Here is a 24,592-nt window from a genome sequence, read left to right as displayed (position 1 = left end):
CTAAAAAGCATTGGGAGCATCTAATAAATATAATGTTATTTTGTTGTTGTTGTTGTAGCAACATTATTTTAAATACAAATTCTGTTGAGAGTGACTAGATTTATAAATCTCTTTAAGCTGCTCAGACAAAAGGAAAATTTAAAGAGCTATGGTCAGGAAGGCTGAAATGGATTTGAGCTTGGTGACACCAAACTTTTATCTGTTGACCTCTTTTCTCAACATCTACAGGCAAACACTCACTCATTTGAAACTTTGGTTTTAAAGATTTCAAAGGAAGGAGCTGAGATATAAGTAAGCAGAAGGTATGGGTTTCTTGAACTTTATTTTCTGTAAGCTTAACACTCAAAAGAAAAAATATATGGTCATTAATTTGATGGTCATACACAGGAAAGGGGTACTTTCCCTTGTGAGGCAGTATATCATGGAGGCTGTGAGTGAAGGCTTGGGAGCCAAACTCCCTGGGTTCATATCCCAGTTTTGCCACTTGTTAGCTGTGTGGCTTTACGCATGTCACTTAACCTCTCTGTGTTTCAATTTCCATTCTTTGATAGCTTGGCTATCAGGATGGCAATGTGCCGATGGCATATGCCTTTTCTACCAAATACTTTATTGATTATGAGTGCATAATAAATGCAAAGCTTGTAATTAATGCTTTATCAGTATTTGCATCTGCAAGTTGGCAGTAACCACTCGTTCTTGCTGTAATAAGGAGATATACTGGAAAACCAGGGGAAGCTCAACAGAATGGAAGGGAGGCAGGAAAGCCACATCTGGGAAAAGGACAGGAATCAAGGATGTCTTGAGCAGCAGGCAACAAGAGCCACACCCAGGTCACTCCTCGCACTGGCCGGGCGTTCAGAGCTTCTGCGCTACCGGGAATGCTCCAACCCTTGTTCTCTTGGGTCACTTTCTCTGGGGGAAGCCAGACCAGTGTTGTAAGGACACACAAGCAGCCCACATCGAAAAGAGCTGAGGGTGCCCAGCAAGAGCCAACACTACTTATCAGCCATCTAAGTGAGCGACCTTGGAAGTGAATCCTCTGGTTCCATTCAAACCTTCAGGTGACTATGGCCTTGCCTGACACCCTACTGTAACCTCATGAGAAACCCCAGGCCAGAATCACCAAGTGCTACCAAACTCTTGAGTCTGTGAGAGCGTCTCAAAGTGTGAGAGAGAACTAATGTTTGTGTCATCTTAAGCCACTATGTTTTGGGCAATTTTTTACACAGCAGTAGATAAACTGGGTTTCTTTACAAGCTGCACCATATAGGCTATGGGTAATCTTAATCAAATACAGAGAGGAGTTCGGGACTTAAAGGAGCATCTCAAGCAATTGTTTATTGTTGTTTGGTTTTTGCTTTCCAACTAAGGAAACTGAATTTCAAGTCAGCGTTCTGAAGCTTTGTACAATGTTACTTTTGAAATGCGTTTTGTTCTTAATGCTTTCCGAAATGACCTGTTGTCCGTAGAAGAGAGAGCACTCCCTACTGAGCGCAACTGCAACTCTGAAGGACAAGGCCGCTTGAGCTGGAATTCCCTCTGGCACCGTTAAGTCCTCTCAGCCCTGTAGACCCCATTTTCACTGCTCCCTCTCATTCTTTTGGGTTTCTGGACCATCGCATCTTTTCCCTTTGGGAAAACCAGGACAGGGGAAAATAAATTAATTAGGAAGGGAGGGGGGCTAGATACCCACTGGATGTTGGGATGGAGATCTTAATAGCGTTTGCGAAACACCAGCCCCAACCCCTTGGGAGACTGAGCCATAACCCCTTCCCTTGGTGTCCCCGCCCGCAAAATTCGCTCCTAGAAAAATCCTCTCACGTCCCCAAGAGCGCAGGAGAGGATCTCAGCGCAGCGCGAGGCTCTTGTGCTCGTTGGGAGAGGCGGAGCTGGGTTAACCAGCTCCTTGGCGCGTTTCCTCTGAGCTGGGGGAGGCTGAGCACGGACCGCGGAGTAGGCGCCCAACGTGGGGCGCCCGTAAGCGGGCGGAGGAGACCCGAAGGTGGGCGAGCGGGCTGCAAGCCTTGCCCGGCAGCTGCTCTCCGCGCCGAGCGCGCACTGTCACCGAGCGCCGGCGCCTCCAGGATGGAGTGGGAGCTCAACTTTCTGCTCTACCTGGCGCTCTTCTTCTTCCTGCTCTTCTTACTTTTCCTCCTGCTCTTCGTGGTCATCAAGCAGCTGAAGAACTCTGTGGCCAGCACCGCGGGGGCGCTCCAGCCCGGGCGTCTCTCCGTGCACCGGGAGCCTTGGGGCTTCTCCCGCGAGCAAGCCGTGTGACCCGCAAGGCGCGGGCACTAGCGGCAGGGCACCGAGCTGCGCGGGCGCCGGGCTGGATCTCAGCCTCGATTCTCTGTCCCCGTGGCCGCCCAGGTTCCAGTGCCAGGCTCGGTTGTAGCCCTGGCAGGTTCGTTCGGGTGTGGAAGGGGTCGGCGGAGGGGCGAGTTTCTCCGCCCCTCGGGGAGGTTCTGGGCTCGAAGCAGGCTTGGTTGCCAGGCGGGTGTATGGGGTCCTGGGCTGGCGCTTTGCTTTTAGGGACGAACACTCAGCTTTTCCCGGGTGGGGAGAGGTGGAGAAAGAAAGACGTTCAGCCGTTGGAGCCGGAATGACTTTGGGCACCTGCAAGCTCTTCTTCCCAGTTCCAGTGCATTTTAGCTTGTGCGGAATGGATGGAAAACTAAATCATTCAGATAATTCAATCCAACCACTTTCAAGCCGAATTTGATTAAAAAAATCGAATGTCAACCTTAATGTCCAAGTCACTGGGAGAGTGTGGGGTTTGGGACAGGAAGCAGGAAGAAACTGCGCTCTTGAAGTATTCCAAAGACTGCTTTAAATATCTTTGCGCTTTGGTAGACACTAAGTGGGCTTCATCTGACAGTGGCAAGGAGGATTCAGTGGCCCTTCTTCCCTTTAATCCCTACTCCTCTTCTAGCCACAGACCCCACCCATGCCGATGCCGATGCCGGCAGAGTTGCCACACCAGGTGGGTTTTGAATCTCAAATGGCTGGAGGGTAAGCATTAGAGAGTCATTTGGGAGATGACTTGGGGGTGATGAAAACAGGTACTGTTCACACGTTGTAGGGCAACAGGAAAAAGAGGAGCAAGGCTGTCCTTTCAGGTTACATGACTAGGCCATTTGCCAGAAATCAGTGGGCAGCATGAAACTTATTATGTGCCCTAAGCGCCCTCCAGGCACTGTCAGTTTGGGGGAATAACGGTTTCATCTTCCAGATGCTTTTTCCTCGATTTACATCGTCTCAAGTTCTGGAACCAGGTGTTGCCCAGGGTTGGTGTGCTGAAGACCCCCCAATGCAGTTACGGTTGGTAAGAGGCAGCCCTGCACAGAGAGGATGGGGACAACCCAAGATGGACCTTTGCTGTAAACGGTAAGTGAGACCACCCTTGATTTCACTTTGTCCCTGGTTGTAGCTGAACTTTGGAAGACCCAGAGCCTAAAAAAATGAGAGGTTAGGCTTGAAGAAATGGGTGCCATGAAAAGGGGGGGGGGTGGTCTCTCTCCCTCTTAGAACAAATGAGTTTTCTACTAGAACTGAGGAGCCAAACTGATTCCGAACTAAGTGCAAGAATCAGTGTCTATGCAGTGGAGCCTAGAAATTAGAATGGGTTGTGAGGAGTGTTTACAATTGTAATCATCACTCTGCTCTTTTGGAAAACAGTACAGGGGGTTTTGGAGTTGAAATATGGAATACAGATAGAATTTGTCTTCAGTAAGGGAAGATTTTGGTTCGTCATGCTAAGGTGAGATAAGCTGTCCATGTCCTGACTGAATGTTGAAAATAGTTATTACTTTTAGATACAAGGATGGTGTAGAGAGGATAAAAACAACACAGTACTAAGTTTTGCCTAAGTGGATAATACAAAAGTGAAGTGGAAGACAACTATTTTGATAATTCTAGGGAAGGAAAAAAATACTCTCATGTAGGTAAATAATTATGGGAAAATTTTTTTGCCCGAGACATTCAGATAATTTCCCACATTTCTGTTTCACTTTTCTAGAACAGCCCTGTTTTTAATAAGGTATAGGCATGTGCATATATCTCTTTCTCTCTCTATATATAGAAGTATATATATATAAAATTCTCTATATAAACATATGTAATTCTATATCTCTATCTATACTTCTTTTTATCAGAGCTGTGATATGACTTGTTTTGAATTTCCGGTTTGAATCCTAGAATCGTCTGCAGTGACTATCTTGTATTTTGAACAATATTTCTCTAAATGGTTGACAGCCCTGCAGTGGCATTTAGTTATGGGGTTGTACGGTTAGTATGGACATTGAAGATAAGTGTGGGAGTAGTTAATTAACAATTATAGGTATTTACAAGGGTGGAAAACAATCACTTCATACTTTATAAATAACCAGAAGGCAAATTATTATTTTTTTAAATTTTTAATAATTATGTGATAGAGGGAGAGAGAGAGAGAGATCACAAGTAGGCAGAGAGGCAGACAGAGAGAGAGGGGGAAGCAGGCTCACTGCTGAGCAGAGAGCCCCATGCAGGGCTCGATCCCAGGACCTGAAATCATGACCTGAGCCAAAAGCAGAGGCTTACCCCATTGAGCCACCCAGATACCCCCAGAAGGCAAATTATTTTAAACACCTCCGTGTCTTCTTGAGTTTGTAATCCTTTAACTTTCCCAGCAGTGTGCCTCTTGTCCAGAGGTTTAAACCCTCCTGACTCTTCTAGAGAGGAGACAAGAGAACTCAGGGTGAGTGTTTTGCTGCCATCCCCAGATGAAGCCAAGCTCTGGATGGTTTTACTGACTGCTTCCTGTGAAGGGTGGTTACTTTTCTATCTTGTGCCCAGTGCCATTTTAAAACCTCCTTGTAATCTAATTATTAGTTACTAAGTTTCCATTTGTCTGAGCCAAAACAATGAATATTTATTCCTGTTATTTAGTCTCTGCTTGGAAGTTGGCCCTAAACTCTGGAAATTAAGGTCCCTCACATTTGCTCTCAGACCTTGCTGCTGTTGATCTCTTGCCTTGGCCGTGCTTGGTTGGGCCTCTGCTTTTGAAACTTGGACACCTTGTATATGAGCTGCCTTTTTCAATTTGTTTATTCCATCACCATTTTTCTAAAACTCAACAAAAACCAATCCCCTAAATTAGAACTACTTTTGAACTCATGGGTTTTTGTTTTGTTTTGTTTTTACTATTGGCATATTCTTGATCTAATGCTCTGACACCCACCTTGGTCTAGGTTCCCAGTTGGTGCGTGTTGGCTGCTCTATCCACTGACCACATTCTGATCCTATCACTAAACCAAGTCTGTTTTTGAAGATGGTATGCATGTGGGCTAGACATTAAAACATTTGAAAAGTCAGGAATGTTTAAAACAACTGCTCATCATACAAGTATAACTTGATTAAAGAAGATTCTTATGTTCTGTTTTCCATAAAAGATTGTTAGTGATTCTTCAGCGATGCTAGAAGCCGAGTTGAATTTCTTACATTATGACGAATTAGACCATCATTCAATTATTAGGAAATATTAGTATTTTATTTCAAGTGTTCTCATTTCAGTGTTGTCTCTAAATTTCAGTTGTTTGAAATGACTTCAAATCTTATTAGGATAATCTTGATCATGTTGCTGATTTCCAAACCTGTAAGTGCAATGAATCAGCAGTTCCACTTGGAAAGAGAACCATTTTCAGTTGAATGAGAATGACATCACACTCACACCTGCAAAATCTGAAATGTCTAATAAAGTAGATTCCTAAGTCTGAACTTCAATTTTAGGGCACAGCTGTAGATGCAGGACTGATGCCATCTGGTGCAGTTCCACAGAAAAAGAGATAAAATTTACCCAGAGTGTGCCATGCACTGGCTTTTCTGGGAATGACAAGGTGCCAGGATTTGTTTTTGGTTCATTTGCCGGGGTGGAAACTTGGAACGAGGTGAGTAAAATACATGCAATATCCCCATTTATAACTTGACATTTTGTATTTCCAATTCTGTTTGTAGTTTCAAAATAAGTGCAAAAGAGCTAATTTTTTTAATGGCCCAACATTTAAACATTGTAAATAGTTAAACCATTTAGGATAATGGGGAATGTTTACTTTTTCTAACTCATACCTCTAATCTAGGGACTTCTAGAATGTTAATGGTACTAATGCAGTACATAGGAAATATGTACAGATTACTGTACTTTGGTTTTGATCTTTGTAGCTATTCTGAGGTAGATGTGCTTATTTAAGCTAAAACTCCAATTAAAACCCTGGTATCATTAGGAAATCACTGTCAGGTGTCTGTGTCACATACAAGGGAAAGTGAAAAATTGAGTTGCAGACCTTTCAAGTTAATTTTTTGGTGGGGGGTTTGAATCAGTGAAATCAGTTCTCAACACTACATTTCTTACTTTGTCCACACAAAATAAGATTGTAGATTAAATAGTGATCTGATTAATTATCTGAGTAGTTAGCATCTTACTGCATAGGAATGTGAGCAATCAGGGTAGACCTGTGCTTAGAACGATAGCCAGAACATTACAGGCACTCAGGAAAAGCTTCCTGCTGAATTAAGCTAAAAATATTCTTGTTTTCTTTAATAGCAACTATTTTATGTAATAAGCCTAGTCATTTCTTCCACTGTTATGCTGTGTAGACATGGGTAGGTTGACGTTAAAATTTTTAGACTTTTGTTTTATTAGTATGACTCTAGGAAGTTACTTGAACATTATTGAATATATATGAGTCTTCAGGCAAGCTTTTTTAACATTAAGACAGAAATCTTGCTTTCCTATTGGGAGTAAAGATGGATGGCTATGTTAGTAATAGAGTAGAAGTTACTAGACTGAACGGTAGCTTAAACAAAGCAGGGGTTTTGTTTCGTTCTCATGTGACAAGGAGGTTAGGGGTAAGCTATTGCTGGTGTTGGTTCAACAGCTCACAGATGTCAGGGTCAGGGTAGCTCCTGAGATTCCCGTGGCTTTTCCCTTAGGTTCCAAGATGGTTGCTGCAGCTCCCCCAAGAAAATGAAGGAAGGTGAAAGGGAAAACAGGGCACACCACTTTGATTCTGCTTCCTTTTAAAGAGCTTTCTCAGATGCCCAGCAACTTTTGCTTACATCTCATTGACCAGACTGTGTCATATCTCTGAGGCTGCATGAGAAATGTAGTTTTTGTAGCTGGACGGATGACTGTCTTCAACCAAAAAGTCTGAGGAAATCTAAGGAAAAAAGATGATGGTGGATCTTTGGGGAACAAACTAGTAGTCCATGCCCTGGTTTCAAAATGCAGTTGTCAAGGAGCATAATGACTGAAACAGATCAAAACTATAACTCCTTCACAACTAACAGTACTCCAAGCAACAGTGCTCTGCCCAGAGAGTGAGCAGAGTGAAGACATCCTGGGTTTTTTTCTTGAAACCCCTGCCAGAACTGGCTTTTGTGGTCAGCAGATATGCCTGCCCTACATCAGGATTTTCTAGAGGAGGACCTAGGAACCTGTACACTTCCTTCGAGGACATAATCTATGGAAGTTTGGAACGGGATGCCGCTTTCCCATCTGGTTCATGTATCTCTAATTTTCCTTACAGATTTTTGGTGGAGTCTAGTTTGTGTTTGATCCCGAGAAAAGGATCCTGCCTTTCGTACATAGGAAAAGGTAATCTATGTAAAGAAAGGCTACTTTACTCCTTTCTGTGATTCCACCACTCATCTAGGAATATCCTGGGAGAAGACTTGCTTCTCAAAGCTGCTTCCATAATCAGCCTACATCCTGCCTAAGCAAAGGAAGAAGAAACACTTCCCACATCCAGGGCTGTCCAAAAGAACTTTCTGTGATGACAAAAATGTTCTATATTTGCACTGTCCAATATGATAGCCACTAGCCACATGTGACTAGTGAACACTTGAAATGTGGCTAGTGTGACTGAGGAAGTGAATTTTAATGTTATTTAATTTTAAATAATTAAAATGTAAATAGCCATATGTGGTTAGTGGCTCTTGTATTGTCCAGCACAGTATGCACCTTTCTTTTTCTTGCATTTTCCAACTACCTGGGAGGAGTTTTGATCCAGTCATGTGCTTGGTGTTCCATCGTCTTTACTCTTCCACCTTGCCATTGAACTTGTGCCCCAGAGAAAAGGAAAGATGGTATCTTGGAACTAAATTCAAGATGTTAACTTGACATTTATACATGGTACAGATTTCTGGGAAAATGGAATGAACTCCTGGGAATAGGTCCTGTGATGGATTTTTGTGATAATTGATGGCGGAAAAATGGCGGTGGTGCTGGTCCACTTATGATCCCTGGTGAACATTATGCTTTCCTAGTTAGAGTAAGTCAGCAGGAATCATTTTGTTCTGTTGTGCAATTCATTCTGGTTTATTTTTGTAATATTGTGGCTGCTAAGTGATTATTCCATGTGTGTTTTTCAAAATACTTAGTGGTTTATATTTTTTAAAAGACTGTGAAATAAAAAAAATTATATGTAACTCAGTTTTTTGGTGTGTGTAATTCTTACCCATAATTTTTAAAGAGTTAATTAGGATGAGATTAATAGATAGCAGGAAATATTTATTTATTTTCTTAATTACGTACTTATTTATTTTAAAAGATTTTATTTAGTTAGTTGAAAGAGAGAGCAGGAGTGGGGGGGGGCAGAAGGAAGGGAAAGGGAGAAGCACACTCCCCCTCTGAGCATGGAGCCCAATACAGGACTCGAACCCAGGACCCTGGGATCATGACCAGAGCCAAAGGGAGATGCTTAACTGACTAAGCCACCTAGGCACCCAGAAATATTTGTTTTCATATTAGATTTTTTAACGGGCATGTCTGTATGTCGATTAATGTTATGTTTTTAAAATATTTAATAGTATTTTCATCATACTCAGAGTTTGGATAAAATATGAGTGTGGTAATTGTATTGGGGTAATTTTTTCCTCAAGTGTCTGGTTGTTTTTCTGTCCTGAACATCACTTAGGTCTTGTTTCTTTAGTGCTGTCTTAGGTTATTTGTCTTTCGTTATTGAGTTATAGGGATTCTTGATATATTCTAGACACTATTGATCTATGACATAAAAGCGTTACAGCAATTTTCTTCTAGTTTGTGGTTAATCTATTCATTTGCTTAGTGATGTCTTTAAAAGAAATATTTTAAATTTTGAATTTAGATTTAACCACTATTTTCTTTTATGTTTATTGTTTTCTCTGTCCTCCCTAAGAGACTCTTCCCTGTCTTTTAGAAGTTGTACTTTTTTTCCTATATTAGAAGCTTTATAGTTTTAACTTTTACTATGTCTGCTATGCATCTTAAATTAATTTTTGTGTCAGGTATGAGGTAAGGATTAAAGTTCTTTTTCCCCCTGTACATATAAACAGTTTTCTACCCATTTGTTGAAAAGACTTTTCCCTCTCCATTGCTTTGGCATCCTTTTCAAAAATAAAATGACCATATAAGTGTGGGACTATTTCTGGGCTCCCTCTTCAGTTCCATATGGTCATTCTCATCCATTACATCACCATCTTAATTTCTGTAGTTTTGTAGTAAGTCTTGGTATTCACTACAAAATGTTATTGTATTCACTACAAAATATTACTGAATTTGAACTTTTCTAATAAACTACTAAAATCTTTATCTACACACAAAAAGAGGCTTCAGTAAATTTCAGTTGAAAATGGTTAAATTCAGTAAGTGGCAACCCTACTCCAATACCATGCTTCTTTTATTCTCTATTCTAGTTCCACCCACAATCTGAATCTGGATTTAGGTTAGCACTTGGTGAAAACATGTGTCCTTGTGTTTCTACATATCTAGAAAACTAGAAAATATATATTTTTCTCCAGTTACAGTTGAGAACAAACTGTACTTTATAAAAGGGACTTTTTTGCTGGAAAGCTAAAGTGATATAAAACAAAGCACCAAAGTTCATGTGTTGCTCAAGTCCCATCTTTGTTATTAAAGGAGAGTTAACCAGAGATTGAGCTTACTGGCTCAAGTATTAGGACCTCTGTTTTGATGTTTGCTCCTCACCTCAGCAGTAATCGGATACTTGAGTGTATGGGAATCTGATTGTGCTGTTGAGACATTTAGCCAGGATCGTTTGATTAGCACCCAATTATGTCTCATGCCCCATTTTTACTTGCACGCAGTCTTCCGGAACACTACTTCTTGTCCTTTACATATCTCAACTTAGAACTCACTGCAGAGTCTCGACCCATTAGCGGAAACGTGAATGGCCCCCTCCATCTCCAACTATATCATCTCACTCCCTCCTGGGACCTAATGCTTGTTAGAAGTTTGAGGTATATCTTTTCAAATGATTTTCTATGTGTTTGCCATGCATAGTTTATCTAGTCACCTTTATTCACATTTGCATCTGCATGCACAGAAGGCTTTGTTTTTTTTAAACATGGATGATGTCGAATTATAGATATTCTACAGTTTGCCTTCTTCTCTAATATGTTGTGGCAGGTTGTATTTTCCAGAAGATGACCAGAACAGTGTCTCCCATTTCACATGCTCTTACAATATGATTTGACATTGAGTGGGAGTGTCTGTATCCCTTCTCCTTGACTTTGGGCAGGCCAGTGACAACAAAAAGGGGCAGAAATTACACTGTCTGACTTACGAAGGTAGGTCAAAAGAGCAGCGCAGTTTCCCCATTGTTTGAGGGAATACCTACTTTTGGAGGCCTGATTTACCAAGTAACATGGAATTATCCTGAGGCCACAATCATTCTCTGAAGAAGCCTATGCAGAGAGGCCCTGGGTAGGTGCCCTCATGAGAGCCCCAGCTAATGAGCAACTCCCCGGCGCTTAGTCCTCCCTCTTGAGGCCCTCGACTTTATGGAGGAGAGACCAGCCAGTCTCACTGCACCGTCCGGATCCTAATTGTTTTAGTCACTCATTTGGGAAAGTTTGTTACAGCAATAATAATTGGAACATATGTTTTAAAAGTTTTAATGGAAAAAAAATCATCCTTATTGTTTTAAATTATTGTACAGAATCTGCAACAATTTAACAGATGAACTATTGATGAACATTAAGTTTGCTGCAAACTTTTCCAAGATTGTGTTCACAGAAGTATGATTTCTGGTTCATCTGGCTTAGAAACCTCAAGAGTCCGTAGATACAGACAGTCTCCATTGCAAACGACTGGGCCAGGATATATGTCTCCACTTCTCCACAGTATTTAACATTATGAGTCTTTAAAAATTTGCCATTATAAGAACAAAAAAAATACAAAAACAAAACAAAACACCTTGCAGGGTTGATTTGAAAAATTATGAGGGACTTTGTTCCTCTTGTCTTTTTTTTTTTTTTTTTTAAGGGTGGGAAAGGGTAGAGAGAGGGAGAGAGAGAATCTTAAGCATGCCCATGCCCAGCATGAGCCCAATGTGGGGCTTGATCTCATGACCCTAAGATGGTGACCTGAGCTGAAATCAAGACTCGGAGCCTTAACTGACTGAACGACCCAGGTGCCCCTGTTGCTCTTGTTTTATGTTTAAACAAACTGTTTGTTTGTTTGTTTGTTCAGAGATTTTATTTATTTATTTGCATGAGAGAGAGTCAGCACGAGTGAGAGGTAGAGACAGGGGGACAGAGAGAAGCAGACTTCTTGCTGCGCAGAAAGCCAACTCAGGGCTTGATTGTAGGACCTGGAGATCATGAACTAAGCTGAAGGTAGACGCCTAAATGACTGAATCACCCAGGTTTCCCTTATTAGCCACTTTAATTTCTTCTTCTCTATGTGCCTATTCAAATCCTTAACCCATTTTTAATAGGCTGCTCACCCTTTCATAAGTAATTTATGTATAATACAGATATATAAAACTATAGTACAGATATATAATGAATATCTCTATTGGGTGGTCATATGCATAAAATCAGTAAATATATACGTACAGTTATTAGTCATGTGTCATTTGAAAGTTGAAACTGTTTTTTCCTAGTGAGTTGTGTATGTTTTAACTTTGTTTTTTTGCTGGTATGTTTACTTTCCAAATTTTTATTTAAATTCTAGTTAGTTAACATATGGTGTAATATTGGTTTCAGGAGTAGAATTTAGTGATTCATCATTTCCGTATAACACCCACTGCTCATCACCTTAATATCCATCACCCATTTAGCTCATCCCCTACCACCTTCCTCCATCAACCCTCTGTTTCCTATAGTTAAGAGTCTCCTGGGGCGCCTGGGTGGCTCAGTGGGTTAAGCCGCTGCCTTCAGTTCAGGTCGTGATCCCAGGGTCCTGGGATCGAGTCCCGCATGGGGCTCTCTGCTCAGCAGAGAGCCTGCTTTCCTCTCTCTCTCTCTCTCTCTCTCTCTCTCTCTGCCTGCCTCTCTGCCTACTTGTGATTTCTCTCTGTCAAATAAATAGATAAAATATTAAAAAAAAAAGAGTCTCCTATGATTCTCTGCCCACTTTCTTTCTCCTTCCCTCCTTTTCTTCCTTCCTCCTTCCCTCCCTCTCTTTCTCTCATTCATTCATTCTTTCTTTTCTTTTCTCTCTCCTCTTTCTCTCCGTTCTCTCCCTCTTTCTTCTTTCTTCCTCCCTCCCTCCTTCTCTCTCTTTCCTTTCTTTTTCTTTTCCCTTCCCATATATTCATCTGTTTTGTCTAACAAATTCCACTTGTGAGTGAAATCATATGGTATTTGTCTTTCTCTGAATGATTTATTCTGCTTAGCATAATATACTGTAGCTGCATCTGTGTCGTTACAAATGGCAAGATTTCATTATTTTTGATGGCTGAGTAATATTCCAGTATGTGTGTATGAGGGGGTGTGTGTATGTGTGTGTACCACAACTTCTTTGTCCATTCATCAGTCAATGGACATTTGGGCTCTTTCCATAAGTGGGCTACTATTGATAATGCTGCTACAAACATTGGGGTGCATGTACTTTTTGAATCAATATTTTTGTATCCTTGGGTAAATAACCAGTAGTGCAGCTGCTGGTTCATAAGATAGTTCTATTTTAAACTTTTTGAGGAACCTCCATATTGTTTTTCAGAGTAACCACACCAGTTTAACTTTGTTTTTTATTTCATCATACTGAAGTTTAAAATTATATATACATATTGTTAACTCTCCATAACTGTATACTGTAGTAGAGCAATTGTCTCCTCATTTTAAATTCATTAATGGATTGCATTGAATTTCTACATTAAATTTGGGGAAAATTGACATCTTTTTATTTTATTTATTTGTCAGAAATGGAGGACACAATCGGGGGAGCAGCAGGCAGAGTAGGCAGAGGGAGAAGCAGGCTCCTCACTGAGCAGAGAGCCCTACAAGGTGCTTGATCCCAGAACCCTGGGATCATGACCTGAGCTGAAGGCAGACGAGTAATCGATTGAGCCACCCAGGCATCCCTTGACATCTTTTTCGGATCTTTTAGTGATGGCTTAGATTATTTATTTCATATGGGCAATCTTGGATGTTCCTGCTGAAGTTTATGTTCAAGCATTTTACAATTTTGGTTGATGATATATAGGGGATATTTAGTAGCTACTACTCATAAAAGAAAGTGATTGATTTTTATACATTGATCTTATATCTGGATCCTTATTAAACTCTTTTATTCATTGTAATAATATTTTTTTCAGTGATTTTCTTGGATTTCCTTCGTGGTCAGTCATATTGTACAAATAATGAGTTTTGTTTCTTTGCAACCTGCATTTATGCAGTTTATTTCATTTCTTTTCTAGATCAATGACCAGAACAGCTAGTAAAATATTAAGTTCTACTAGTGATAATGGGAATTCTTACCTTTTGTCTTATTCCTAATTTAAATGATATATTTCTAATGTTTAACCTTTAAGTATTATATTTGCTATAATTTTTGATATGTTTTTATCTTTTCTGTTCCTCTTCATTTTTTCATGGGAATGTTTGTTGTTTTCTTTTCTGACCTGTTTTTCTTTTTCTCAACAATGTTTTGAGTAGCTTTCCAAATCCAGAAGTATATAGAGAAATAATTTTAAATGTCCGTATAATATTTTATTGAATATACATACTAAAATGTACTTACCTAGTCTTCTATTGGTAAACAAGTACATATATTTAACAGGTTAATATATATATAAACTACACTGCTTTGAATTTCTTTGTACAATCTTCAAATCTGTTTGATTCTTGACAGTTGGATAGCTTGTGTTAAATGTAAGGTGGGGGGCCCTGTGTGGCTCAGTCGGTTAAGCAACTGCCTTCAGCTCAGATTATAATCTCAGGGTCCTGGGAGAGAATCCCACATCAAGCTCCCTGCTCAGTGGGGAGTCTTCTTCTCCCTCTTCTTCTGTGCTCTCTCTCTCTCTTTCACTCTCTCTCTCTTAAAGAAAAAAATGTAAGGGACATATCTAACTAACTTTATTGTGCATTATTACAAATTGTTGAGGGATGAATTGCCCTCCAGGAGAATATACCAATTTATGTTTTCATCAACAGTGAATGAGTGTGCCCATTTCCCTCTTTCCTTGCCAACTCTGCATTTTGAGGATCTTTTTAATCTACAAATTTGTTAGGTGGGGCGCCTGGGTGACTCAGTGGGTTAAAGCCTCTGCCTTCAGCTCAGGTCATGATCCCAGGGTCCTGGGGTCAAGCCCCGCATTGGGCTCTCTGCTCAGCAGGGAGCCTGCTTCCTCCTCTCTCTCTGCCTGCTTCTCTGCCTACTTGTGATCTCGGTCTGTCAAATAAATAAATAAATAAATAATCGTTAAAAATAAATAGATAAAAAAATTGTTAGGTAAAAAAGTAATGATTTGTTGCTTTCATTAGCATTCATTTTGTTATTAGTTGAACATTGATAATTTTTCTTTCTACTTTTGTGAGTTGTCTATCCATATCTTGCTTTTTTTCCTATTAAGGCATTCTTTAGTTCCTTATTGACATTTTATTGATATTTACTTTTATTTCCTCAGAGAATGTCATTTTATTTATAAATAGGAAGACAAAGAAGTTAAATCACACTTCGTCTCAGTCTTCATTTTTTCTTTATGGTTACTAGATTCTTAAGTATACTTCTGGACTTACGAAATTTCTATTCATGCATGTATCTCTTTTTATTCACACAAATTAAGCCATAGTATTTGCACATTGTTTCATACTTGGCATTAAAAAACTCTATCAGTGAACAAAAAGATAATTCCCTCTCTCATGGAGTTTACTTACATTGTGTATATAGGGCTGCCTTTTTTTAACTGCTGTATAGTATTGCATGGATAAAGGAAGCCTAATTTACTTATATAACTCTTTGTTAATACATATTTAGTTGTTTCTATGTATTTGCTATTACTAACAACATTACATAATTTTTGGATGTAAATCTTTAATCAATATGTCCATATATCCAGAGGATAAAATCCTGGATGTAGAATTTCTGGTTATTTGAAATTTGAAACATATGTAAAAGTAGAGGGAATATTGCTTCAGATTTATTTTCTTTGATCATTACACAGTCTTATTTATTTTCATTTGTTCTGAATAGTTTTCCTCATATGGGTATACTATATTTTTGTTTGCATTCACTTATTAAAGGTTGCTTCAAAGTTTTGGTAATTATGAATAAAGCTCTGCCATTCTGTTTGCTCTCTTCCGGAAGCCGTCCAATTTGATAATATTCCACTTAAAAGGTGGTGCTATTTCTCATGGGTGTCGGTAAAACTAGTCCTCTCATATACCCTGGTGGAAGTTAGAATCTGAAGAGATACATCGGGGGACAATTTGGCATATCTATTAACATTTAAACTGCACACGAGCAGGAATTCACCTTTTCCTATCTCTTATAGAGAAACACAGACATGCAATAGGTAATGTTTGCATCTGGCAATCAGTCCATTTACAACAGGTCAGCAGCTGGAGCTGAAGGAAACTGGGCCCTGTGGATTAGAGCAAAGGGTAAGCCCCCAGGGCTCACCAGAATTAGCAAGGCAAAGAAACTGAATCAGAAACCTCATCATATGGTCTAGGCTAACACAAAGAGGAGTAGAAATAGGTTGTGAATCCGAGTTTTACCTCAGGCTCACTGGATGTCTGGTCGGTGACAGAAGAGCTGATTCCAGATTCCCCCGCCACCGCCAACACGAGTAGGCATGCTGAGATGTGGTGAGATGTGGGCACACTTTCTAACCCAGCCGGCACAGTAGATTCTTGCCAGGAGAGGCTGGAGTTGAAGGAACTGGAAACCACTGATCTTCATCCAGAATATTACCTGCACACATGCAAAATATGAAACATGATTCAGTGGTTTTCAGATGGCTTAATTTCTAAACATTTTACAAACTACTTTTTCCTCTCCCTCCCCCCCACCTTTTTTTTTTTTTTTTTTTTTTTTTTTAAACAGAGAGTGGGGGACAGAAGGAGAGGGAGAGAATCTAAAGCAGACTCCATGACTGAGCCCAGAGCCTGACAGGGGACTCGATCCCAAGACCTTGAGATCATGCCCTGAGACGAAATCAAGAGTCAGATGCTCAACCCATTGAGCCACCCAGGCACCCCTACAAACTATATTTTTAAATATAGAATTTTGATGTGGCTTGACAAGAAGCCTCCCTTCATAATTTCCAGAATCCTCTCCTTACCCTTACCCACTCTGCCTGCTTTTTGAAATCAGGATCCTTTGCCTGCCTCCAGAGTCAGAGTTCCCACCCTGGTGCCTGGGATGCCTCTGCAGGCCTTGCAGCCGTGGTGTGAAACCGCCTCTGCCAGGCTTGGCTTCTCAGAACCAAGCAAGGGAAGGGAGAGCATTTGGATGACAGCTTTCCTGAGAGCTGAAGTCACCAATTGCTACTCTCTCTGTTTCTGCGCCAGTTTCTCCTCGGACTTGAACTGCATTATTATATCTGTTATTGGGCCGGCTTGCCTATCTTGTAAGAAATGTATTTTACTTTCGCGTTTTATTTTCAACTGAGATGGTCTCGCAAGGATCAGTTAGGAATTCTTCTCAGCCTCTATTGGCCAGCTCTGATCAGTTAAAGAGGCATTGCTTTAACACTTAAGACAACGGAGCCAGACTCTTGGATTTACATCCGGGGGGCGTCACCTCTCTGTGCTTCAGTTTACCATCCTGAGAATAGAGACAATAATAATTGCAAAATTGCTTGAGCATATATGACCATATGTGACACATATTAAATGGTCAGTAAATGTTAGCTAGTCTTTCTATTCAACAACGTATACTTCTTCCATCACTTTATCTTAGATAATTGTCCCATCTCGCAATAGCTTCTTTTGTCTGATACAGCGTTCATTTTCCTTTGCTAAAATTTCAGGTTAACTTGATCTATGCTTTGTTAATTTATAGATAGATATGTGAGTTTGTGGTGCCGTCCCTATTTCAATATTTTCGGTTTTTTGCCAAGACTTACTGGTCCACTCCCACGCTATCGTTCTTCTCAGGTCGTACCTGGTATTCTCTGGTGGTGTACAGTTTTATCTGGGCATTTCTCCTGCCCTGCCTATGTCAGATTGGTACCTTCCTGCCAAGTGTGTTCCTCCCAGCCCATGCAAACACACTCCAGCTTCTGCGGGAGCCCACTGGCCCAGAAATCTAAATTCATCCCTACCATAAAGGAAGCTGGCTGGTCACCTCTCACATCCTTCTTTACCTTGCAAAGTCACAGCCTTTTCCTGGAAGTCAAGATAAAAACACACTCTGTGCCCTGGGGTTTTTCAGCTTTCAGCCCAGAACTTCAAAATGCACAGAGAGACATTTTGGTTCTAATGAACCATTAGAAGTTAGTAGTACTGAGAGTACTAAGAGAATTTGATCAATGTCGGCAGACTCTGACCTAACTTGGATATAATCAAGAGCCAAAAATATATGGGCACATAGCTAATGAGTATCTGAGTAGTCGGGGAGGAGAGAGATTCGATTCAAGGTTAGGCTCTAAACATTTCCGGTGTGAACATTCTGATGATCAGGAGGCTCTGAAGGGTTATACACTCATTATGTTCGTGAGGTTTCTGCCCTCTCCAGCACAGGCTCTGTGATGAAGAATAAGGACTGCAGTGTTTTTCATATTCATTATACCTAGAGATTTTATTTCATGTAGAGAGTCTCTGAATTATAATAGATACCTTTTCCATATGAATAATCTTAATGGAGTCCTTCCTCCTGAAGGAATTTATGATGTATAACAAGATGTGAGCTCAGACCTCAGATGTGAGCTTTTCCCCACATTCATTAAATTCCTAGCCTCTTTATTTTTATCTGGGAAACTTTTTGTGCTAGGAGATGGAGTCTGCCTTTAGTATTTCATCTCACCCCTCAGAGCTGCCCTCAAAAGTCACAGTTCCCTTCAAAAGGGGGCTTTCAGTCATCTTTTGATTATTTCCACTGGTACCCACCACTGGTGTCTTCATCTTGGGGGAATGATAATAGGAGGGTCTGTAATGTTAAGTGTTTACCCGGACTGGCACTGTGCTCACGTGTGGTTACTCAGTCCCAAAAAAACCCCTGAGGAGGGTGTTATTATTATGCATTGTTGTTTTCCCCATACCGCCTTTCTTCCTCACACTTTGCACCCACAGCAGATGGTACCCCGAAATAACCCTTAGCTTTGTGTCCTGAGGTCCTCTGCTGTGACCAGAGGACTTGGCAGCCCCATTTGGGGAAACACATTGCCTACCTCATCTAAACTCTTTATGAGAGCCCATGAGCTCTTATGGCCACCAGGTGGGAGTATTGGGATTATAAAGAACTCTCCAGAAAACCGTGCAATTTTAAGGAGATCCACCTGGAACAGTTTTGCATGTGATTTTAATAGATAAAATGCCTGTCTAAATCAAAGCTAAACTTCTTTTGTGAAAGCACATTTTAAGTATTTCAAAATACTAGAAGGTGAGTTATATCAGGAACATTGCAGTTTTTCTACATGTTAGAACTCTACACCCACCCACCCTTAAACACAAACATTCTTAGATTCAGTTTGTTTGTTTGTTTCTTTGTTTTCAGTTCTAACGGTTTCCATAAGTGCACAGTTTAGGATTTCCTAGCCTGATACTTCTCACATTTGCTCCCAGTGGCAGAGGAGAGAGAGTAAATACATCTCTCAAGAACTGTGGACTCACCTACAGGGGCCTGCGGGAAAAACAATGCCTTTGAAGTCTGAGGTTTCACTTCACAAGTTGTGTAGATTTTAACACATATCAGTGTTTTTAGTTACAAAAACAACACTAAGTAACATGGCCATGGCTGGGAAATGCGGTATGCTTATCCCACAGTCAGTTTGGGGAGCCTGGCTTCTCCCACAGTCAGTTTCTGGAAGGGCAGGAAAGGAGTAGACATGCCGGTAGGGAGCACTCCAGTGTTCGACTGCCTTGGGATTTTCCAATGGTTATCTTCTGTGGTATTTCACTTCTGTTTGTTCCTGAGAGTCTCTTTCATTCTGCATCTTGGCCTTGCATATTTTTTTTTTTTTTTTAAGATTTGATTTATTTATTTGACAGAGAGTGAGAAATCACAAGTAGGCAGAGAGGCAGGCAGAGAGAGAGCGGGAAGCAGGCTCCCTGCTGAGCAGGGAACTGGAGGCAGGGCTCTATTCCAGGACCCTGGGATCATGACCTGAGCTGAAGGCAGAGGCTTAACCCACTGAACCACCCAGGTACCCTGCATATTTGTTTTTATTAACATTTTGGCTATTTTTCCAACAAATATGGTCTTAAAAAAATAGGGCTCAATTTTTGGCCTTCAGCAATGCCCTTTCTTCAATTCCCAGGATTACTCACTCTTTTGTAAGTCCCAGACTCCTTCCTAAATTAAACCTTTCTGATGATTCAACTTTCTTTCACTTTCTCATTTTAATACTGTTCACTTCATAAGATTTTTTTGTTTGTTTTAAAAATAACTAAATAATGTATATATAGCAGTCCCATGTCTTGTAGAACAAATTAGAAATTGTTCCTATACAAGATCATCACAAATGGGAGAAGGAGAAAAGCACGACTAACAAAAATTATACTATTACTATTTATAATAATATTAAAATGATGATGGTGATGGTGATGATGATGATGAATAGTAAACAGAAGAAGCCAGGGAGAATGTTAGTCCATAGGATCTTGCTTAAAAGCCCATTCTTTATCTTCAGACATCCTGAATTTTTGGCAAACTCGAATTAGGAATGACTCTGATGACTAGGAACATATTTGGGTGAATTTAGAAGGGCATTGCTACTTGACTATTTTATTTCAAATTCTCTTTTATTCCCCCCCATATATATTCTTATTATCTAACATCTTTGAGATGTCAGAATTAGTACATGCCTGCAAGAAGGGTGCTGTGGAATGTTTTGTCAACATAATTAACACAGGAACTTCTCTTCATGTGATTTCAGTATAGGGTTAACTTAGGGAGGTTAAGTGCTTATTAAGGATGTGGATTCTGTGGAACGCCTGGGTGGCTCAGTACGTTAAGCCACTGCCTTCAGCTCAGGTCATGATCCCAGGGTCCTGGGATCGAGTCCTGCTATGGGCTCCTTGCTCGGCAGGGAGCCTGCTTCTCTGTCTGCCTCTGCCTGCCTCTCTGCCTGCTTGTGTGCTCTCTCTCTCTCTCTCTCTCTCTACTTCTCTCTGACAAATAAATAAATGAAATATTAAAAAAAAAAAGGATGCAGATTCTGTGACCTTCCTGTTACCAGTTGATTGTATTATTTGTTCAAAACATTGTCTTCCTCCCCCTCAGTGGATTTATTCCTACAGAATCCCTCCCTGGGGAAGGACTTGAATCTGTCAGCCTTGGCCTCATAACTGACTTTGGCCAATGTGACATGTGCCGCATTCATGACAATGCTTTAAGAGCCATCCCCCCGTTTCCCACTGCTCTTTCCCTCTGCAATGAGAACAACGTGCCCCAGTTAGGGGCATCTCCTTCTGTCTGGATCCTGGGATGAGAAAATCATGTGAAAACAGAGACAGCATATCCTTATGTGGGAGAAACAAATCTCTTTTGTTAGCCACTGAGATCCTAGGCTCATTTGTTGTAACCTAACAATGGCTGTATGATATACTAGTGAAATCTTTATCAGGCAGTTTTACCTATCCATGAACAATGGTAGTTGGTCCTAGATATAGTGTATTTGTATTATATATTAGTTAACACAAGAACAAATTTAGCTTGTGATCAATAGCCATTGATTATTTTCAGCAAAATTCTTTCTTAAATTTTACTTTTGAATAAACAAGGACATGTGAAGTTGAATTTTGCCATATTCTTCCTCTTCCACTGAAAGTTTTTAGAGAAGCCCCATATCTAGGCTTGGTGTACCGACATGTAGTACATTTCCCAGTCAACCATTTTCTCAGTATAGTTATGAGGTATGCTGAAGCAGTCAGGATTTCTGGGTTTCAAGGAGCTGTAGGTTGGGTTTCTTGGAAAGAAGAATCTGGGATGGAAATTAGTGCATAAGAAGTTTACTACGGAGAGCCCTTGGAGTCAATACCTATGGAAGGGAAAGGAGCAGGAGTGAAAGGGAAAGGAGCAGGATAGGGTGCAAAGAAAAGTTGGGCTATAATGGCATTCTGAACAAAGGATTCACCTAGCCTCACAGGGAGTTCTAAAAGCTGGGCTGGTCCTTCAGCATTGTTTCAAGTCAGGATGGGGAGTGGGTGGGTGTAGTTATATTGTACATTGACCAATCACTGGATGTAGATAGACTTCCTAAGGGTGCATGACCTCGGGCAAGGCAACTCTTTCTTCCTTTCTTTCTCTCTTTCTTTCTTAAAAGATTTTATTTATTTTATTATTATTATTATTTTTTTAAAGATTTTATTTATTTATTTGACAGAGAGAGATCACAAGTAGACAGAGAGGCAGGCAGAGAGAGAGAGAGGGAAGCAGGCTCCCTGCTGAGCAGAGAGCCCGATGCGGGCCTCGATCCCAGGACCCTGAGATCATGACCTGAGCCGAAGGCAGCGGCTTAACCCACTGAGCCACCCAGGTGCCCTATTATTATTTTTTTTTTTGACAGAGAGCAGAGAGGGAACACAAGCATGGAGAGTGGGAAAGGGAGAAGCAGGCTCCCCACAGAGCAGGGAGCCTGACACAAGCTAGGCTTGATCCCAGGACCCTGGGATCATGACCTGAGCTGAAGGCAGGTACCCCGAAGCAACTCTTTAGCTGAGGCAATTACCACAGAGGGCTGACAGCTGAGGAATCTGCTAAATGCACTCCCAAGTGCTGGGAGAATGAATCCTTTGTCTCGAAGGGGATCTGGGTGACACACCACAGACTCCATTGAAGTCCTTCCCTTGTGTTGTTCAGATTAATCTCATTATGAAAGCTCTGAGAGCAGATCTTCCAGAGTTTTGCTGGGCTTCTTTCCCGAGGAAAGCCTGTCAGAAGAAGACTGGTGGGATGTGAATGACAGCCCCTGTTGCTGTCATTGGTCTCAGAACTGCAAATGAAATTCACTCTTGTTCCTGTATGATCCAATCCAGGTTACTCTCGTTCTAAGCTTCTCTGCTGGTCTCTGCCACCTAGCCTCATGATTTTGCCTCTGGTAACCATGCCTTTCTCTGGTGGGGGCTTGAGTATTTGTCCATTTACTATCAAAATTGAGCAAGGCGATATACAGAGGTACCCATGTGAATCACCAAATGTCAACATATTCCTTCTTGTGCCCATTGTGTAACAGGGACTGTTACCTCCTCTTGATGATTAGGGCTGGATATACCAGCCAGGTTGGTGCTGCATTTCTTGTTTGCTAGTCTCTTGTCAAGGGGGGCCTGAAGTGTCAGCTGTAATTTATGGGACTCTCACTGTGTCCCATGGGGAAAGTGTTTGCCTTTAAACCCACAGAACCCGGAGGTGACAGGACAGTAAGCACAAATTCTCCAAGTAGATTAGTGGGAGTTTTAGTAAATGGGCCATTTCTGCTTCCATCTCTTGATTCCTGGACCCATGTATTTTACTGATTTGGAGCATAACGCCATATAAAAGTCACCTGAAAATGTTTATTGCAGGATTCTGAAGGATAATGTCCTATCCTCCCAAATGTTAGATAGTGATATGTGTTAATTAAAAAACAAAACAAAACAAAAAAAAAAAAGCAGAGCAGCAAAAGGAAGTATAGGTGGGATGGTCAAAGTTATAGATAGGGGAGCCAAGGCAGGCCTCATCTAGGAGTGACATTTGAGTAAAGATCTAAAGGAAGAGAGGAATCTAAGGTAAGTTTATTTAAACTTATTATATGAGTTTATTTATCTGGGGAATAGAAAGGACCAGGCCTGAGACAGAAGTGTCCCTGGCATGCTCAAAGAATAACGAAGTGGTTGGAGCGCCGAGAGTGGAGAAAGGGAAACAGGGTGTTGGTGGATAATGTCAGAGTGGTGATAGGTGATCATATAATGTAGGGTCTTAGAAGCTGATGTAAAGTGTTTGCTTTACTCTGAACGGATTGAGAAAACACTGGAAAATTCTGAGGTAAGAAACAATATGATATGACTTAGGGTTTACCGGAATCTCTGTTTTATTTTATTAAGGATACAAGGGAAAAAGTGGAAGAGAAAAGGTGGAAGCAAAGATACCAGTTACAAGGCTGTAACCTTGAAGGAGGTCGGAGATGGTGGTGGTTGGATCAGGTTGGTGACACTGGGAGTGGTCTTACAGATCGGAGCTTCCGAGGCACCAGTCGTAATATGTTCAGTGTCAGGGGGGGCCTCTTACAATTGTATAGTGTCTGGATCAGTCAAATTCTTGCTACATTTTTGAAGCAGAGGCAACCAGATTTGCTGATACAGCATGTGAGAGGAAGACATATGAAGGATGGCTTTAAGGTTTCTGGCCTGAGCAACCGGGAAGTTGGGGTTGCCATGAACTGAGATGGAGAAGACAGTGGAAGGAGCAGATTGAAGGATGGGAACAATATTAGGAACTCAGTTGTAGACACATTAAGGTTGAGATGCCTGTTAGACACTCGGTTGGCGACTAAATCTGTGAGCCTGGAAACCATGGGAGGTGTTTTGAGTTCCATACTTAGGAATCATTAACATAGATTGAATTTAAAGGCATGAGAATGAAGGGAATGGCTTACTAAGTGTGGTGAGAATAAATGAGATCAGCTGAGGAGTGAGTGTGGGTGAAGAAAAAAAGAGACAAAACCAAACCAGAGATGGAACCAGATGTACTCCATGTTCAGAATCTGGGGAAATGAGAAGGATCCAGCCAAAGAGATGGAGCAGAGGTGGTCAGAGAGCTGGGAGAAATCCAGGCCAGGAACCATCTTGGAAAGCCAAGAGAACAAAGTGCTTGAAGAAGAGACACAGAAGGAATGAAGTAGCCAGGCATAAGGTCAAAGGGATTTTTTATCAGGGTCAGTTCTCTGGACAGTTTTAATCTCCATATCTAATGTTGTGTTAGAGAATACAATGCACCATTAGAACATGTATTCTTGTGTCCCTTTGGAAACTCGACAGTAAAGGTCCAGCTTGTCATTTTCAGAGCAAGTCTGGTATTCTATGAAATGTCCTCAATCCAAAGGCATTGAAGACATTTCAAAGCACTCAATCAGGACTATAGTTCTTTCGTTTCTATCTTTCTTAAAACACCTATTTTAACAAGTTGGTTTTGGGCCCTTGCCTGGAAAGCTAAAAAAAGCCAGAAGCTGCCTGTAGTCTTAAGCCCACA

At 41.0% G+C, this 24,592-nt stretch overlaps 1 protein-coding gene across 1 annotated transcript; it reads left to right on the top strand.

Moving 5' to 3' along the window:
* Window positions 1–1,851: 1,851 nt before the first annotated feature.
* SMIM43 (small integral membrane protein 43) lies at window positions 1,852–8,467 on the top strand. Its single transcript, XM_059377967.1, has 5 exons — window positions 1,852–2,404; window positions 3,233–3,387; window positions 4,671–4,735; window positions 5,767–5,924; window positions 6,967–8,467. Exon 1 carries the CDS (start codon window positions 2,086–2,088, stop codon window positions 2,275–2,277), a length of 192 nt encoding a protein of 63 aa, XP_059233950.1. The 5' UTR covers window positions 1,852–2,085; the 3' UTR covers window positions 2,278–2,404; window positions 3,233–3,387; window positions 4,671–4,735; window positions 5,767–5,924; window positions 6,967–8,467.
* Window positions 8,468–24,592: the final 16,125 nt, after the last annotated feature.

This window comes from Mustela nigripes, chromosome 1, assembly GCF_022355385.1.
Source record: "Mustela nigripes isolate SB6536 chromosome 1, MUSNIG.SB6536, whole genome shotgun sequence".
NCBI lineage: Eukaryota > Metazoa > Chordata > Mammalia > Carnivora > Mustelidae > Mustela > Mustela nigripes.
Note: the sequence above shows the minus strand (reverse complement) of the source record. Positions and strands in the feature narration are given on the sequence as shown.